This window comes from Oryctolagus cuniculus, chromosome 13, assembly GCF_051225735.1.
Source record: "Oryctolagus cuniculus isolate XC-2025 breed Fujian yellow rabbit chromosome 13, ASM5122573v1, whole genome shotgun sequence".
Taxonomy (NCBI): domain Eukaryota; kingdom Metazoa; phylum Chordata; class Mammalia; order Lagomorpha; family Leporidae; genus Oryctolagus; species Oryctolagus cuniculus.
The window spans coordinates 61,489,631-61,507,654 of NC_142879.1; the positions used below are offsets into that span (position 1 = coordinate 61,489,631).

Consider the following 18,024-nt stretch of genomic DNA (forward strand, 5'->3'; position numbering starts at 1 on the left):
ATCTTTTAGATTTGTACAGTGCACAATCTGAAAAACCCTAATTGGTAAATGTGAACCAGCTAAGACTAAACATACACCTTTTATCCAAAGTCCTCATTAAGCACATCCGGTGGGGTAGCCACAAGGTCCTAGGAATGCCTTTGGGGAATCCAAATTTTACTGAGATAATAATTTGCATTTGTTCTCTCTAGATATTTCCTGACTGAGACCATATACGGGCTTCCTTTTTTATTTTTTCTTGACATGTGTTAATACTGCCTGAAGAATAAGCTGCAACTCCTCCCATGGAGCAAGAGACTTCTGCAGCTCCTGGGAGAAAAGCCTGTGTCCTGGTCTCTGGCAGAGAACAAAGATAGCAAGACCACATCAGAGAAAACATTGAGCCTGTTTAACTTCTGGATACACACAAAACTAAGTGCCAATGGTCTCAAGGAATTTCTCAGGCTTGAATGATGAGGACAGCAATGCCTACCTCATGTACTAAAAATTCAAGGTTTTTCCAAGAACCACATTGACATCTTGGGTTTCTCTATGACTTTGGAGGGAGCAGGACTCCAAATCTGATGAAATCGAATTTCTTGCTAGGCCAGTTAAACACAGACTCAGATCAGGAATTAAAGTGATGTCAAGAAAATGAAAAACAATTTGAGGGGCTAACTCCAACCTGAGTTTGCACAACTCCTGCTCCCTAAAGTTGCAATTTGATACAAAGAGCATGGTGTGATTAGAGTGGAAGTGCAGAACCAGCCAGGTGTGCACTCAGGAAAAAACAGGAGGGGAAGAGAACAGCCTGCAGAGCAACTGAAGTCTCAGCCAGGAGGAGGAGCCAGGGAGGGAAAGCATTCTGGACATAAGGAGAAGTTTGCTAGGCAAAGATCTAGACACATTGGTGAGCATCAAATGGAGCATGACAATCGGTCCTTCGCAGATTATGGTTTCTGGCTGGGGTGGGAGTGGCAGAAGCCACCAACCAAGTAGTCTCAAGTCCCTTTTTTCCTCCTCTTATCACAACCTGTACTACAACCCTGTACTACATCTTGTCTGGGTTCAAGTCCTGGCTCCACTTCCAATGCCAACTTTCTGCTAACATGCACCTTGGGAGGCAGCAGGTGATGGCCCAAGTAGTTGGATCCCTGCTACCCATGTGGGAGACCCAGATGGAGTTCTTGGCTTATGGCTTCTACCTGGTCCAGCCCCAGCTGTGGTGGGCTTTCGGGAATGAATTAGCAATCAAACATATATTTTCTTCTCTCTGCCTTTCTAATTAATGAAAAATGTTATCCTAAGGGGGATGTAGAATTTTATCAGGTGTCAACACAATAGAATTTCAGGTCAATGGTCTGTGAAGGATTGGGCATGGGGAGTGGGGAGATGACCCTGGCAGATCATAAGCAGCCACTGGATCCACAAATTAGTCTTGTTTCCTACAGAAAATTGGCATGACAGGAAGAAAAATGAAAAAACACATAAAGGTTGAGGAAACTAGATGAGACTGCTGAGAATCACACCAAAAGCAGCAGTGAGTAGGCAAACAGGACAGGTCAAAGGAAGGAACAATGGTCACAGGTCCAGAGGCCAGGGGCCTCACTTGCATAACACTGAGAGCTAGGGGCTGACCTTGAACAAGACTAGTGCTGTGACCCTGGGCCAGCATAATGTATCCCTGGAGGAGTCCAACAGTATGACCTTCACATGGGTCTAGCACTGTGACCTTGGATGAGTCTTGGAAGCTTTCTAAGCTTCAGGATTTTCCTCTGCAACAAGAGAGGCCATAGCATCTGGTTCTCGCACTTAGCTGATAACCATTATTCTGGTCAGGCCAGGTTTGGGAACCACCAGAGTGGCTGAGCTTCTACTCCCACTAGAATCTGACCAAGTACTGTGATATAACTGACCATGTCTCAGAAGGTTATAAGGCAAACAAGAAGATGCAGGCAGAAGACAGCAAGGGATTGGAAGCACAAAGTCTTTCACTTTGGTCTGACATCTCTCAGAATAAATGGAATTTAAGAAGGGAAGAGGAATCAGTGTTGTGGCAAAGCAGGTTAAGCTGCTGTTTGTAATGCTGGCATCCCATATGGACACAGGTTCAAGTCCCAGCTGCTCCACTTCTGATCCAGCTCCGTGCTACATGCCTGGGAAAGCAGCAGAGGATGGCCCAAGTGCTTGGGCTCCTACCACCAACATGGGAGACTCAGTCCTGGATGAAGTTCAGGCTCTGGGCTTCAGTCTGGTCCAATCCCAGCCCTTGAGGAATGAACCAGCAGATGAAAGATCTCTCTCTGTCTCTCCTTTCTCTGTAACTCTGCCTTTCAAATAAATAGCTCTTTAAGAAAAGGCAGGGTGGTAGGGGCAGAACAGGTAAAATTTAGGGTTTTAGTTTTCTTAAGTGTGACAATGAGGTGAGAGGAGACTTGGGGAAAGCATCACATTTATAAATAGTATTGGAGGCATTTTCAGATCCTCTATTATTTTATTCTAGTGGTTCTAACTGTATCAGTCTTTCTTGTATATCAGACTGAGAATTAAATTCTTATGGATGGTGGTATTGCCAAATGTGCTCACAGTCTCAGCCCACAGGGGTGCCCTATGTGCTGTATCTGAGTCTGTGCCCTCTTCCTGGCAGCTGTTTTAAGCTGTTTCGTCAAAGCAAAAGGACTTTTGTTCTCACAGGCCCAGATTGTTCTGTGCCAAGGAAATTATTTGCAGGAGAGCTGCTCCTGGTTACTTGTGACTGATTGGGAAACACAGTTGTCCTAAAGTCTTTCTTAAGAGCCCTTGGGGCTGCATGTTTACAATACTATTAAACACAACACCAAATAGTTTATATAGAAGGTTGGGAATGTTTGTTTTCACAAGCCCCAGGTAGCAGCTCTGATAACACATAAGACATGGTGCACAGAGGGGCCTGAAACAGAAAAGGGGACCATATGGGCCCCAAAGAAGCAAGACCAAAAGCTCTACCGGAGCCCCATGTGGAACCACGCCCCTGCTCCTGGCTGTCATTCCTTTGTCTCAGGCCCAGTTTCTCTCCTGAAGCCACCTGGACTCCGCTAGATCACTTATTCTAAACAAGGCTCAAATTGCCCCAAATTAGCTGGCAAATGATTGATACAGAGCTCTCTGATAGCAATAAGAATGGTGTTTCATACTTATTAGCATCTTCTGAGGAGTTCCTCAAAAGGTATGAGAGAAACCCAGTGAGCTAAAGAAGCAGGGACCCTGGGCAGGGCGCTTGGCTGGCTCTAAGCTCCCCAGGTGGGAGCAGGCTGGGTAGGCTGTGCATTCATCTTGTTTCTATGGGCCTCAATTCCCTAACCTAAAACATTGGAGATGGAAGGAGAGCCTCTACATCCCCTCCCAGCTCTAGAAGTCCATGAGTCGTGATAGCGGAAGCCACACAGGTAAAGAGCATCTTCAGGCTGAATGTTCACAGCAGTGCGGCCTTAAATAGCAATCAGAACTCTCACTTCCCCTAGTGTCTGCACTGAGCTCCCATCTAATGACTCAATTCCCAAATGTCTGCAACAGGCTGGGGAATTCAATCCAGCAGGTGGCAAGGACCCAAGTACTTGAATTATCAGTTGCTGCCTCTCAGGGTACATGTTAGCAGGAAGCTAGAATCAGGAATGGAATCGGGACTCAAATCCAGGCACTCTGATATGTGGGCATCCCAACTGGTGTTCTAACTGCTATGTCAAATGCCCACTCGGCCAATTTTCTCTCTCTCTCTCTCTCTTTTTTTTTTTTTTTTTTTTCAGAAGGACACATATTGGGTTAGAGCCATGTTGAGAAGGTAAATTTGGGAAGATGAAGATTTGAGCTCCCATACCTTTTTGCCCTTGCCCACTTGTCTCTGTGCTCCTATATTTCTATTTAGGTATGGTAACTTATCATGGTAACCAACAGGCCCACGTGCTTGGCTAGGTGCCCACAAGTGTGTTATGTAACAGTTTGGCTCTGGGCCACTTTTGTCTGTAAACCCATATAAAGGAATGGGGGGCCTAGCTAGGTGCAGTTGCCTATGTATGGATGTGAACACATATCTGGCTGCTTGTGGATGTGTGGCTGTGTGGCTGTGTGTGGCAATGTATGGATGTCTGTAGGTATCTTTGTGTGTGTGTGTGTGACTGCTGCCACAGACACAAAGGCAGATATCTCCTGTGGCCTCATTGCTATTGGGGCAAGTGGCTCTTTCTTGTGCATTTCTCACTGTCACTGTGGGTAAATGAGACAGAAAATCATAAACAGCTCCAAGTTGTTCTCTGACCTGTCAGAATCTGGACCTGCTTGTCCTGGGCCCTAAGATCCAAGCATACAAGCCCACTCTAATAACCTCATTTTAAACTGATTAGCTTGGTAAAGATTCTATTTCCAAGTAAGTCATGTTCAGTAAGAATTTCAGCATATCATTTTGGGAGGATGTTTAGGGAGACAATTAAACCCACAGTAATAGTCCGCTTCTTCCCCTCCAAATTCACGTACTTCCTACACAAAGAATATATTTGCCCCATCCCAATCTTCCCCAAAGCCTTAATCATTCCAGAGTCAACTGTAGATACAAAATCTCATCTACTCCTCTGCCTCAACTCAAAGACCCAATCACATCATCTGCTGAACCAGAACCTGGCCAGGAGCACCAGGACACCATGCACCAGGCATCACCAGCATCCTGCCTGCAACAGACACTGGCAGGATGCCCAAGGCCTGTGCTGTCACATTCTGACAGCTCCTTTTATTAGTCACATTAGGTAGGGCCCAATAGTTCCTAGAGTCAGTTTCTTAAAAGAAATTCAAACATCTTTTAAAATGTCCTTTCAGAGAAAACAAAGAGGGAAGCATGTCAGAGCTTCCGGCTTTCCCAAGCACAGGGAGCCAAAGACTGGGGTCCTTTGTGCTTTCTAATGAAGAATTAAAGGCAGTTCTTCGAATCTGTGGTTTCAGAGTTAATTTCTCTTATTTTTTCTTTATTCTTTTTTTGTTTTTGTTTGGTCCCCCAGCTATTTCTACTACTGGCTATAAAGCAGCGCTGCGGTTCTGAGCCACGTTCAGGATTAGGAAAGCTCTAGAGTGGCAGCAATGCTGTGTGGTGGGGGTTGACACACAGTTTCACTGACCTTCCTCTCTGTCTTTGGAAGCACCCCATTCTGTCACGGGGCTGAAATAGGCCCAGGGATCAAGAAAATGCATTCCTACAGTGACTTCTCTAGAGGACAGCCTCAGTGTGTCCACTGACCGGGATCAAACTGAGGAGAGGAAGTGGGGGATGAGGGAGAGATGAAACAGAAGGACACAAAATGAGATTCAGATTAGAGAAAAAAAAACATAGAGGGAGCCAGCACTGGGCTGCCTCCGACACTGGCATCCAATATGGGAGCCTGTTCCAATCCCAGCTGCTCCATTTCCTGTCCAGTGCCCAACTAATGTGCCTGGGAAAGCAGCGAAAGATGGCCCAAGTGCTTGGGTCCCTGCACCAACATGGGAGACCTGGAACAATCTTCTTGTTTCTGGCTTTGGTCTGGCCCAGCCCTGGCCACTGGGGCCATTTGGGGTGTAAACCAACAGATTGAGATTTCTCTCCTTCTTTCTGTCTCTCCCTCTCTCTCTCTTTAACTTTTCCTTTAAAATAAATAAAATAAATATTTTAAAAAATAAAAAGAAACAGGGAAGGCAGAAGCATTATAAGAAAGTAAAAAGAAAAACCTACAGGGAGAGGGAGGACAGAGAAAGCAAGGGAGATGGGTTTGGAAAAAGAACTGGATGGCTGAGCTTTGCAAACATGGGTGCTCTTGGAAGCGGCTCAGCCTTTAGTTCTCAGAACCCTACCCCCAAACCTATCAGTGCCGCTGAGGAGGGCAGATTGCCACCTCTGCCACTAAAGGGGCTCTCCCAAACTGCTGGCCAGGACCAGGGCTTCCAGGGAGCAATCCTTCAGTGCAGTACAACCGAGACTCCAGAACAAAGGACAGGCGTGCATTGCTGCACTCTGTGGCCATGGGCCCTTAGCTCATTGCAGCAAAACAAGTAATTGTACCACCTCCTCAACTCAGACCTTCAAAGCCTTGTTATTTGTGTCTGTCTTTAATATCTGTATGAACACGAATGAACCACTCTGGCTCATTCGGTGTCAGGTTGTTTATTCATTCAGTGGGAGAGATAGAAAATGATAGCTCCACTGCAACCAGCATGACTGTTTTCGGTCCATGTGACCACAACAATCTTGTGAATTTTCTTAGTGTAAAAAGTTTCTTTCTTAAATTAACTGTCATAAGGGAGTGGTGAGACACCTTTACTGCATGTGTATGGATATCCATACATCTTTGTTTTAAATTTTTCAAGGTACAGCAGTCCCCGCCTTATCCACAGTTTTGCTTTCTGTAATTTCTGTTACCCACAGTCAATAGTAGTCTAAAAACACTGAATGGAAAATTCTAGAAATAAACAATTCATAAGTTTCAAATAACTTTCATTACAGTCTATTGTAATTGTTCTATTTTGCTATTAGCTATTATTGTTTCTATGCCTAGTTTACAAACTTTTTTTAAAAATATTTATTTATTTGAAAGGCAGTTTCAGAGGGAAAAAGACACACATACACAGTTTGTCAGCCTGCTGATTCACTCCCCAAATGTCTGCAACAACCAGGGCTGGGCCAGGCTAAGCCAAGGAGCCAGGAACTCCACTGGGGTCTCCTACATGGGTGCCAAGGGCTCAAGAAACCCCATCATTTTCGGCTGCTACCCTATGTGCATTAACAGGGCGCTGGATATGAAGCAGATCAAATGGGACTTGAACCTGGCACTTTTATATGAGATGCCAACATTACAAGTGGTGGCTTAACTTGTTGTGCCACAATGTCAGCCCCTATAAATTTAACTTTACTACAGGTATGTATGTCTAGAAAAACACATGGGATTTACACACACACACATGGTCCACTACTATACTAGACTTCAGATATTCACTGTGAATCTCAGAACGAGTTCCTCATGCATAGGGAATACTACTATAAACTCAGTTACACACCTAACTTGATGAGTTAAGTTTCTAAGGTGCCAATGTGGGAAGAACTTTTCTTTTTTCTCATAGTTTGGAGCACATGTGGTTAAATTTTATATCTCTCATTCACTCACTCAAGCGTTAAGTCTTTATCCAGGGCTTACCATGTGCTAGGTCCTGTGCCAGGCATTATGGAGATAAATGCCAAGCAAAACAGACACAGACTCTGTCAAGGAGTGTATAGTTTAGTGGGGGAGAGTGACATTGGCCAAATAATCATAGCTAGAAACTGTGCCAAATGCCAACAAGGAACGGTACAAGATGTGCTGAGAGTATACAACATGGGGCTGGATCTGGGTCACCTTTCAGCTTAAATCTGGGGGGTAAGTAGTGGGTAATGAGGGAGGAGGGCATTCCAGGTATCATGAACAACATGTGCAAAGGCCAGGAGGCAGTTGGGTGCAAGGGTTTTCACGGAAACAAAAGGAGGCAGTGTGGCTACTTTGTAGAGAGCGGGGTGCTAAACAGGGCAGGAGGTGGGGAGGTAGAAGGGATAAGCAAGAAATCATTTAAGGACTGAGGATTTGTCAGGAAGGGTTGGAAAGTCAGGGCAGGGTTCTAAGCAGAGAAGTAACAGCATCAGGCTTGTGTTCAAAAGATCATTCTGGCTACTTTCTGGAGAATGCGTTGGGAGAAGAGTGAGTGTTTGGGACGTGAGAGAGTATTGGTAACATGGTCTGGGGCACAGACACAGAAATTCCACCATACAGGTTTCACATATCTGCACCATCTGTGGTTTTATTGCAGAAATGGAAGAGATAAGCGTGGATGTCAGAGGATTGCAAACACTGTGTAAAACGTCAGAAAGGAGAAATTGAGGTGTTTGAGTATGTGTGTGTGTTTAAAGGGAGGAACTCTCACTTTATTGATAGACTCCCAGGGCAGGGATGGACATTAGGATCATCTTTCAGATGCCTGAATATGTTCTTCAACGTCATCTGCCAAGTGATGGGGAGGTCTCCCTCATCTTTGTGGGACACTCAAATCTACCTCTGTCTAAAGAGTTCACCCAGAGCTGGCGCCGTGGTTCACTTGGTTAATCCTCCACCAGCGGCACCGGCATCCCATATGGGCGCCGGGTTCTAGTCCTGGTTGCTCTTCTTCCAGTCCAGCTCTCTGCTGTGGCCCGGGAAGGCAATGGAGGATGGCCCAGGTGCTTGGGCCCCTGCACCCGCATGGGAGACCAGGAGAAGCACCTGGCTCCTGGCTTCGGATCGGTGTAGCTCCGGCCATGGCGGCCATTTGGGGGATGAACCAACAGAAGGAAGACCTTTCTCTCTGTCTCTCTCTCTAACTCTGTCAAAAAAAAAATAAATAAATAAAGAGTTCACCCACAGATTTCCATTCTGCCTTTTAAAGAGCTAGATTCTTTATATAGGACGCTCTCCTACCATCAAATCTTCTGTTCTCTCATCATTCCACAGATGCTGCTGGGATTTCAAAGTCCCTTTATTCCAGGTTATGCACTGGTTCCAAGCTGACCAGGCCAAGCAGACTACAAGCACCATCACTGGAATCACAGACCCTGGAGTGCTGTTACTGACATCTGAGATTACGTTTGCCCACCTGGTGGCCATATCAAACGATCAACTCACTGGGGCTTTTCATATACCGATGCCACTGCCTAGCTGTGTTTCCTAGCTCCCTCCCACCTCCCCCTGCTTGCCGCAGCCCATCAGGGGCCCAAGCATATTTCACATTTATCCCCATTCAATGACTCTCTCTCAAGATCATTGTGAATCCCACCCCTCATCATCACTTAATGAAATCTGAGAGCACTATTAGTGAAATCTAGCCTAAAACACCTCTTGGCTCCTTGTCAATTCCTTTCTTAGAAGAGGAGGTAGATCCAGGGATGGAAGTGAGGATAGGGGAGTGGGAGAGGGTTTCCTCCTTTCCGTGCCCTTGTGTTTCTCCAAACAATGGGAGATGGGGGTATGGAGAGGGAAAGGACGTCCAGTCTAGGTATGGTCCATCTCCAGTTGATAAATGTTTATCATTCCCACTTGAAGATGAATTTCAATTTTTCTTTGATGGCTCCTGGAAACCCCCCTGGCCGTTCACCGTTCACAGCGCCAGTTTGGCTGTTGGTTTAATCTACTGAGCACCTCCGACACGTTCTATCTTCTCCTAACTGCTCAAGCCACAAAGCACCAAGGAAGGGTCAAGCTCTGCCCCCTGCCTAAGCTCAAGAAACACAATAGGGAACACATTCATCTCAGCAGTTTTATCTGGCTCTCTCTAGCATTTCCAACCTCAGCAAAAGCAGACAAAGCACCAGTGTAATCTGGGGAATACATAATTCATTCACTTTTATGTTCAATAAAATTGTGGAGTTCACGGCCTAGGTTATGTGCCACCGGGGACAGAGAATTCCTGCAAGGTGAAGTATGAAGATTTCAATTCAAGTGAGAGATTAAAGAAAAATCTAAAGTCCGGCCTCAGGTACAAAACACTCAGTATTTTAAAATAAGGGTAAAACTAGAGCCTATTTTCTAAATCCAAGGCCTCCACACGAGCAGCAGAATTCTTCTGTGGGACCAGCCCCTAGGTTCTGTGAATATTAGTTTATAAAATAGCTCCAAGGACCACTATTTACAAAAGTGTTTAAAGAAAAAAGAATCGAGGAGAAAGAGCAGATAATGAGAAGGAATGTGAGTGAGGATTCACAGACAGCACTGTTACACTCCTTTCAGTTAGAGTTTTCTGGGGGCTTGTTTCAACCTGGCACCCTGGGCCCGGAACAGAAGCTGCTGGGGTCGCCACACAGCCAGAGGACAGCGTCAGGCACGCGTAGGGAAATCAGAAGCAGGGGCCATGGAGAGTGCTGGGGGCAACGGCTCCAACCAAAAGCCGCCCAGGGGGCCAGAGTAGGGGGTGCCACCGCTGCACCCAGCCCAGCCACTCGGGGCCCAGGTGGCCCTCGGGATACCCCTTGGGGTCACCGAGGCTCTGCCCCGACACCCCGCCGCATCCGTGGGTGCCTCGCGAGCTCCCGGCCAGTGGTCCCCGCTCCAGGTGGGTGCGCAGCGCGGTGTCACTTTACCTGCGCGCAGAGGGTCGTCCGGAGAAGCCATGGGGGCAGGATGGGGGCAGACGAGCGCCCGAGTCGGGCTGGGCGGCCTCCGGGACTGGGGAGGAGAGCGGGACCACAGTAAAATCCTGCTCTTCCAACGCGCTCCCAGCAAAGCTAGGCAGCTCTGCGCGCCCCTGCTCCACCTCCACCTCCTCCTCCTCCTCTACCTCCTCCTCCTTCTCCCCGTCTCCGTTTCCACCGCTTCTTCCTCGTGCTCACTTCCTGCTTTGCCAATTAGCAAAGCCCCTTCTCTGCGCGTCCCTCCCTCCAGAGGCGTGCGGCGGGGGCCGAGGCTCCAAGGCAGCAGGCTGGGGCGCAGAGAGAGCTCCCGCCCCCCGCCCCCGCTGGGGTCCAGGGCATCCCCTGTGCCCCTGGTGCACTTCCTGTCCCGCGCCCACGTTCCCCTGTGCGGGTCCCACCGCGGGGCTAAGACTATTGCAGCCAGGGGACAGACGAAACGGCCGCCGCAGGTCGCCTTCCCGGCTCCCTAATCGCTCCCCAGCTGGGACTCACCTCACACAGGCCTGGGCCGAGATGCCTGCCGGCGATCTGATATTTAAACAATTTCCTCATCTTTAGACAGACTGTGCCGCTGCATGATGGCACACGCTAATACTTTCTATTTGGATTGTTCTTTGGCATTAGTTATTACATGACCTCCAGGGTGAATGCTACACAAAGCAGACTTGAGGCGCACACTCATAGCCTCTCTAGAAAACACTGCTTCAGGTTCTCTGGGAAATACTCAACTGGTCCTCTAAAAATTTAAGTTGTTTAATTCAAATGGGATTTTATACTACTTCCTTAAGTGAGCATTGATTGCAATAATTTATTAAGAATATATTTAATATTGCTACATTTTAACTAAACACTTAATTAAAACTTAATTTATTATTGGAATGTTACAGGCAATTTAAATTTACTAGGAATCTCTAAAGAGTTTTAAATCATTGATACCTTCATACCTAAGAACTCAGTCACAAAAATTGGTTTGAAAGAGTTAAGAATAGTAGTTAGTGTACAATATTATCAGTCAGTTACCGTACGGAAGTAACCTCTAGCTGAACACTGAGCCCTGAAAGATTCAGGAGAGTGGCAAGTGTCTACATACCCTCTTGGTGACCAGCAGGTTGCTTTGTGCCTCTCCCCATCTGTTTAGTCGTCCTGAGGCCCATGGCACATTGAAGACTGCCGTCTTATTCTCTGGAATTTTCCATGGAAGAAATACGTTCAAGAGAAGAGGGTGCTCACTGTATGCTGAACCACAGCAAAAACTTGAAGACAAAAGCTTTTGCAAATTTGTGGGTGGGAGGATAAACTTCCTCTTGGTCTACCTTCTGATAGGAAGGGAATTTTTTTAAGGGTATTTTCTCATAGAATCCATTTTGAGGTTTGGTTTGTGGTTCTTTCTGTACTTTACATGCAGATGGAATTGTTTGTGAGGTTGGCTGTCAGGAACCACAAGTCAAGTTAGGCTCTCTCTTTCTCAGCAGCACAACCTCAAGTGTCACTCTAATGAGGGTTTGCTTTACAAAACTCTGAACTGTAATTCATCCTCTTATCATGCCTATCTTTCACTATATCAAATAGAAGCTGGGTGGTAGAAATGCATTTTAAGGTTAATTTTTTCAGAAAGAAGACTGATGAGGTACATGTTTTTCCCTTTCATTCCATTTTTTGTGCCTCCTTCCCTATGAATCAAAATCTCTTCATCATTATCTTTTTTTCCTGTGTGCTTTGTGATATATAAAGTATAATGCAAATGGAAGCTATGATATTTTGAAATTTATAAAAAATTAATTCATAAATAATTCTCAGACACTGAGTTCCCAAAGGGTCCTCACACAATTTGCTGTTAGCAAATTGTCAGCACTTTCTTCTAGTGCAGCCCAAAGAATGTTTTAAAACACTTTTTGTCGCTCCCCGTCTTCGTGGAGGAACGACACAGGACCCTGCGCTGTTCTTTCGTCTGCTCGGCCCTCCCCGGGTTTGCTGCTGGTTCTTCCCGGGTTGGCTACCGTCCCTTCCACCTCCGTGGAAGGGCGGTTCCCCCTGCCACATTCCCCACTTCCGCGGGGGAGCGGCACACGGCCGGCCGGCCCTCTCGGGGGCTGCACAGGTGTTCCTTCAGATGTTCCCCTTAGATGTTCCTGGTGCATGTTGTCTCTCTCCTCCTTTATAGTCCTCTTCCACCAATCCCAACTCTGCTACCCACACGCTGAGTACGCTGTTCTCCTCCAATCAGGAGCAGGTCCTACAGTTTATTGGTTGAACTGGAGGCAGCTGTGTAGAAGCTGTTTCTCCCTTCTCAGCGCCATATTGTGGGAGAGCAGATGCATAGAATAAGTCTTAATTCCAGTAACTTAGTCTAGTCCGAGTTGCTCCCCACACTTTTGAAAATAGACATTTTCAATATTTCCTAATAGCACCCAGGTACTCAAGAATCTCAGAGAGATATGTTCAATTTCATATTTCTACTACTTCCTGATTTTTAAAAGATTTTTATTTATTTATTGATATGAAAGGGAGAGTAAGAGAGAGATAGAAAGAGCTTACATCTACTGGTTCACCCCCCCCCCCCCCCAAATACCCATAACAGCTGGGGTTTAGCCAGGCTGAAGCCAGGAGCCAGGAACACCATCCAGATCTCCCATGGGGGTGGCAGGAGCCCAAGTACATGGGTCATCACACATTGCCTCCCAGGCACATTAATAAGCAGCTGGATCAGAAGTTTTAGAATAGCAGCAACTCAACCAAGCACTCCAATATGGGATGTGAGAGTCCCAAGCAACAGTTTAATTCAATGCAACACAACACCCACTCAAGCTTTGCTGCTCTTTTAGTGACCTCCAATCTTCCTTTTCTGATCAATGGATATTAGCAGATTTAGTAATCATAGTGTCAACCATGCTGGATTTGACTCCTGAGCCTATCACCATGAGGTTATGCTACCTTAAGCAAAAAACAAAAGCTCTGAGTCTGTAAGGGTTTGCAGAATTGTGAAAATCGCTGAAACAATATATACTTAAAAATACTTAAACCAGTGCCTGTCACACAGTAGGTATAAATACAGCAGCTACATTTTTGCCTTCATTCTTTCTTTGGAAGTTAATCTATTCAGAGAAGCTTTTATTGCCCTTGTTACAAGAAATGAACTAATTTTTTTAAAAAAATTATTTTACTTGAGAGGCAGAGTTAGAGACAGAGACAGAGAGATACAGAGACAGACAGAGAATCTTCCATCTGCTGGTTCACTCCCTGAGATGGCCACAATGGCGGGAGCTAGGCCAGACCAAAGCCAGGAGCTAGGACCTTATTCTGGATCTCCCATGTGAGTGTAGGGGCCCAAGCACTTGGGCCATTCTCTGTTGCTTTCCCAGGTGCATCAACAGGGAGCTAGATTGGAAGTGGAGCAGCCAAGACTCAAACCAGTGCCCATATGGGATGCCAGCTCACAGGGAGTGGCTTAACCTGCTATGTAACAGCACTTGCCCCATGAGCTAATATTAATTACAGTGTTTATACATAGCATGATCAGTGGATTGATTGGTAGCAATTCTTAATGCAATTTTTTAACACTATCCCCACAGACAATATCTACAGCTGAGTTTTCCAGCTTTCTGTGAATGGGCACACTGGTAGGTAGCAGGCTCAAGTGGGGCATCAGGATTGGGTTCCAGGCTCCAGGCTTTGGCCTGGCCTGGTCCCAGCTATTGTCATTCAGGGAGTGAAACAGTGAGTGGGAGATTTTTGTCTGCTTTCTCTATCTCTCTGCCTTTCAGATATGCATTCTATGTATTAAATTAATACATATTTACGGCCGGCGCCACGGCTCACTAGCCTAATCCTCCGCCTTGCTGCGCTGGCACACAGGGTTCTTGTCCCGGTCGGGGCGCTGGATTCTGTCCTGGTTGCCCCTCTTCCAGGCCAGCTCTCTGCTGTGGCCAGGGAGTGCAGTGGAGGATGGCCCAAGTGCTTGGGCCCTGCACCCCGTGGGAGACCAGGATAAGTACCTGGCTCCTGCCATCGGATCAGCGCGGTGCGCCGGCTGCAACACGCCGGCCGCGCCAGCCATTGGAGGGTAAACCAATGGCAAAGGAAGACCTTTCTCTCTGTCTCTCTCTCTCACTGTCCACTCTGCCTGTCAAAAAAAAAAAATACATATTTACACACATAATACATTTGCTTTATATGCTCTTATGGGATTGTGTGTGATGAAAAGGACCCAATGAGGTACTAAATTTGTAGATATCCTCATTTTTGGAATAGATATTTATTTTTAAAGATTCATGTATTTATCTGAGAGGTAGAGTAAGAGAGAGAGAGAGCATGCCACAGGAAGATGCTTAACCCACTATGCCTCAGCACTGGCTTCCAGATGCTTATTAAATTGTGTTCAGAGTGCTTTAAAGTAGTTGTACTAGGTCTCTGTTTTGCCATTTAACTTCTTCTTCCTCTTCCTCCTCCTCCTCCTCCTCCTCCTCCTCCTCCTCCTCCTCCTCTTCTTCTTCTTCTTCTTCTTTTGACAGGCAGAATTACACAGTGAGAGAGAGAGAGAGAGAAAGGTCTTCCTTCCATTGGTTCACCCCCAAAATGGCCGCTACAGCCGGTGTGCTGTGCGATCCGAAGCCAGGTGCTTCCCCCTAGTCTCCCATGCAGGTGCAGGGCCCAAGCACTTGGGCCATCCTCCACTGCCTTCCCGGGCCACAGCAGAGAGCTGGACTGGAAGAGAAGCAACCGGGACAGAACCAGCGCCCCAACCAGGACTAGAATCCTGAGTGCCGGCACCACAGGCAGAGGATTAGCCTAGTGAGCCGCGGTGCCGGTGCCATCTAACTTCTTATAGAGGGGCCCAGTTTTCTTCTGGAGAATCACCTTGCCTGCTGTCAGTCCATGCAACCAAGTAGAAGCAACATTACCTCTGATTTGCAGCTCCGGAGGCTGGTGTAGGACTCAGTAATAGCCTTGCAAAGCACTGCTAGAGTAAGCCAATGAGCCAAGGAAGAGATGCACAGGATCTTGCTGGGACTTTGGGGATGGGTCTTTGAATAACTTGCCCAAGAGCACACAGATGGGATGTGGTAAAATAGCTAGGAGGAGTGAAACATTTAGGAAGATCAATATTATAGAGAGCCTTGAATGTCAAGAAAAAGCATTTAAAACTGGTTTTTAGACAGCAGGAAGCCAAGGAAGCTAGTTTTTGAAAAGTAGCAAGAGAAAATTGGTGTTTTTGGAGGATTAGTCTGGCAGCTGTGTGTAGGATGGAACAGAGCAAGGAGAGAATGCAGGCCGAGAGATTGTTTAATCTTCGCAATACACTGTAATTTATTAGAGTGAATGTATTTCATCACCCAAATGTGGAGGAAACTGGTATCAGAAAGTTCTAAACCTTCCTTTGTTGCCTTCTTACTCATTCAATGTTACAGGCAAATCAATCGCCTTGCAGATTTGCACACAGAGATAAAATGATCTGGAAAGGTGCTTCCAAAACGTTAATAGAGGGATTAACGACATAAATAGGTAAAATATTACTTTTGCTGATGTGGTTACTGTTTGTCAAAGGAACAATATCCTGCTGCATATATTTAAGCATGAATAGTTCTTCAAGTTTCCTCTCCTTGCTTAAGCAATGCAAGAGAGATGTAATCTCTCTTGCCTACTCATGGTTTACTTTGAATTGTTTACCCAGGAGAAGCATGACCTCTTTCGTTACCCACAAAGAGAATGACAAATATGGGTAATTTTCAGAATCATATAGCTAAACACACTTAGAATGGTGGGGAGTGGGAAACAGAGAGAAAGGAGAAGAGATGAGGCAAAAAAAGGTGTGGCTGATGGCTGTGGAGGGAGCACTTTTATATTAAGTATCCTCCTGCAGTCTCAGGAGCCTCATTCCCCATCTTGAAGGAGTTCCTGGTGCTTTGAATTTGGGTGTTTCTGGCTCAGCAACATTTATAGTTCCCAAGTGAATGCCTTCACACAAAGCAATATACAAGGGTTTTCCAAAAATAAATAGAAGATGCATATTATGAAAACACTCTGCAAGGATTTCAATTTTTTGCACCAAAATGGATTTATCTTTTAATTCATTTTTTCCATGAACTCTTTGAAATACCCTCATATTTCTTGATTTAGAGTGAAAATTTGTTCAAAGAGATGAATTTTATACAGTGAAGCCTAAAATCCAACTAACTAAAGCCAGCTGGAGATTTTGTTTTGTGTTTGTTTTTGTTACTGCTGTTAGCAGAAAAGGATAAGTAGAAATAAAACCCAGTGCCATCAGTGGGCATAATCAGTGAGCGCGCCATCTTCTCTGCTTTCGATCCCCACAAGGTAGGACAGAGCCTCAGGCTGCTGACTCAAGAATCTAAGAAATCATGGATCACTTTGAAAATTCACTTAATGTGTTGTCACTTAGAACCTATTCTGAGTTAAGACAAGAAGGTGGACCTAAGTGAATCAGCTGATACACTGTTAGAACAAAGACATGAATAAGGTTTGTGGAGGAGATACCAAACACCCACAGCTTTATCATATACTAACAATACCCAGCTGGGGGAAAGGTGCATTGCACAGCAACAAATGAAACTACAGGGTAAATAGGAATAAATTCAGTAAAACTATGTAATGGCATCACTGTAAACACTACAAAACTTTTCTGAAAGACATAAAGAAAAATTGACTACACAGAGAACATATATGGGTTTAAAAGATAAGCCTAGAAGTGGGCTTTTGGTCCAGTAGTTGAGACACCAGTTAGGACACTAAAACCTCACATCAGAGTGCCTGGGTGCAATTCTCAACGTCAGCTACGATTTCTAGCTTCCCTCCGACACAGATCCTCCCTCCAATGTGGCCGGTAGGTGAGAGCTCAGTTGACTGGGTCCTTGCCACCCATGTGGGAGAACTGGATTGCGTTCCCAGCTCCCAGCTTTGGTCCCAAAGAGACTGTCTGGATTTCTTTATGTCTGTCTGTCTCTCTCTGATTCTTAAATACATAAAAATAAATAGGTTAATATTTTTAAAAAGATAAAAAAACCTTAATATTATAAAGATAGTCTTGATTCTCTAATTAACATCTAGAGTCAATGCAAACCCAGACTAACAACATTTTCTTGGAACATAAATCTGACTGAAAAATATGTATAGAAGAGGAAATTAGGAAATCCAAGATGTTTTTGAAAAAGAATAGGAAAATGGATTTGCCCCATTAGATAGCAAGATATTATAAAACCACAGTAATCAAAACGGTGAGCATTGGTGAAAGAAAAGCAAAAACAAAAAAGGTTAATGGAACAGAACAAAAGTTCAAGGCACAGACCCACGTGTATTTTTCAATTTTTTTTTTTTAATTTCAGTACCTGGAACCACCAGTTCCGTGTGAAAGGTCAGCTCAGTATCCATATTCAGATGGACCTGGTACCAAGACAGCAAGGATTATAATTTTATTTTTTTAAATTTATTTGACAGGTAGAGCTATAGACAGTGAAAGAGAGAGACAGAGAGCTTCCTTCTGTTGGTTCACTTCCCAAATGGCCGCTACAGCCAGCACTGCGCCGATCTGAAACCAGGAGCCAGGTGCTTCTTCCTGGTCTCCCATGTGGGTGCAGGGGCCCAAGCACTTGCGCCGTCCTCCACTGCCCTCCCAGACCACAGCAGAGAGCTGGACTGGAAGAGGAACAACTGGGACTAGAACCCAGCACCCATATGGGATGCTGGCACCGCAGGCGGAGGATTAACCAACTGAGCCACAGCGCCAGCCCATCAATTTTAATATACAATAGTGATACTTAACTGATAAAAAGACAGAAAGTTCAGAAATTGGCAATGGGATTTTTTTTTAACTTTTATTTAATGAATATAAATTTCCAAAGTACGGCTTATGGACC

The 18,024-nt window shown here is 45.5% G+C and overlaps 1 protein-coding gene across 4 annotated transcripts in view; it reads right to left on the reverse strand.

The window, feature by feature from the left end:
• The window catches only part of EDARADD (EDAR associated via death domain), an 86,989-nt gene extending 75,572 nt beyond the window's left edge, over positions 1-11,417 (reverse strand). Inside the window, exon 1 of one of the 4 annotated variants that reach the window (XM_017347712.4) lies at positions 11,247-11,413. In XM_017347712.4, the coding sequence (XP_017203201.1) occupies positions 11,247-11,310 (64 nt within the window). In that variant the 5' untranslated portion in view covers positions 11,311-11,413. Of the gene's footprint in view, positions 1-10,105; positions 10,626-10,648; positions 10,787-11,246 lie in introns of those variants that run through there. The other 3 variants (XM_051820774.3, XM_089311646.1, XM_089311647.1) reach the window with 3 other exon arrangements.
• Between the last annotated feature and the right edge of the window lie 6,607 nt (positions 11,418-18,024).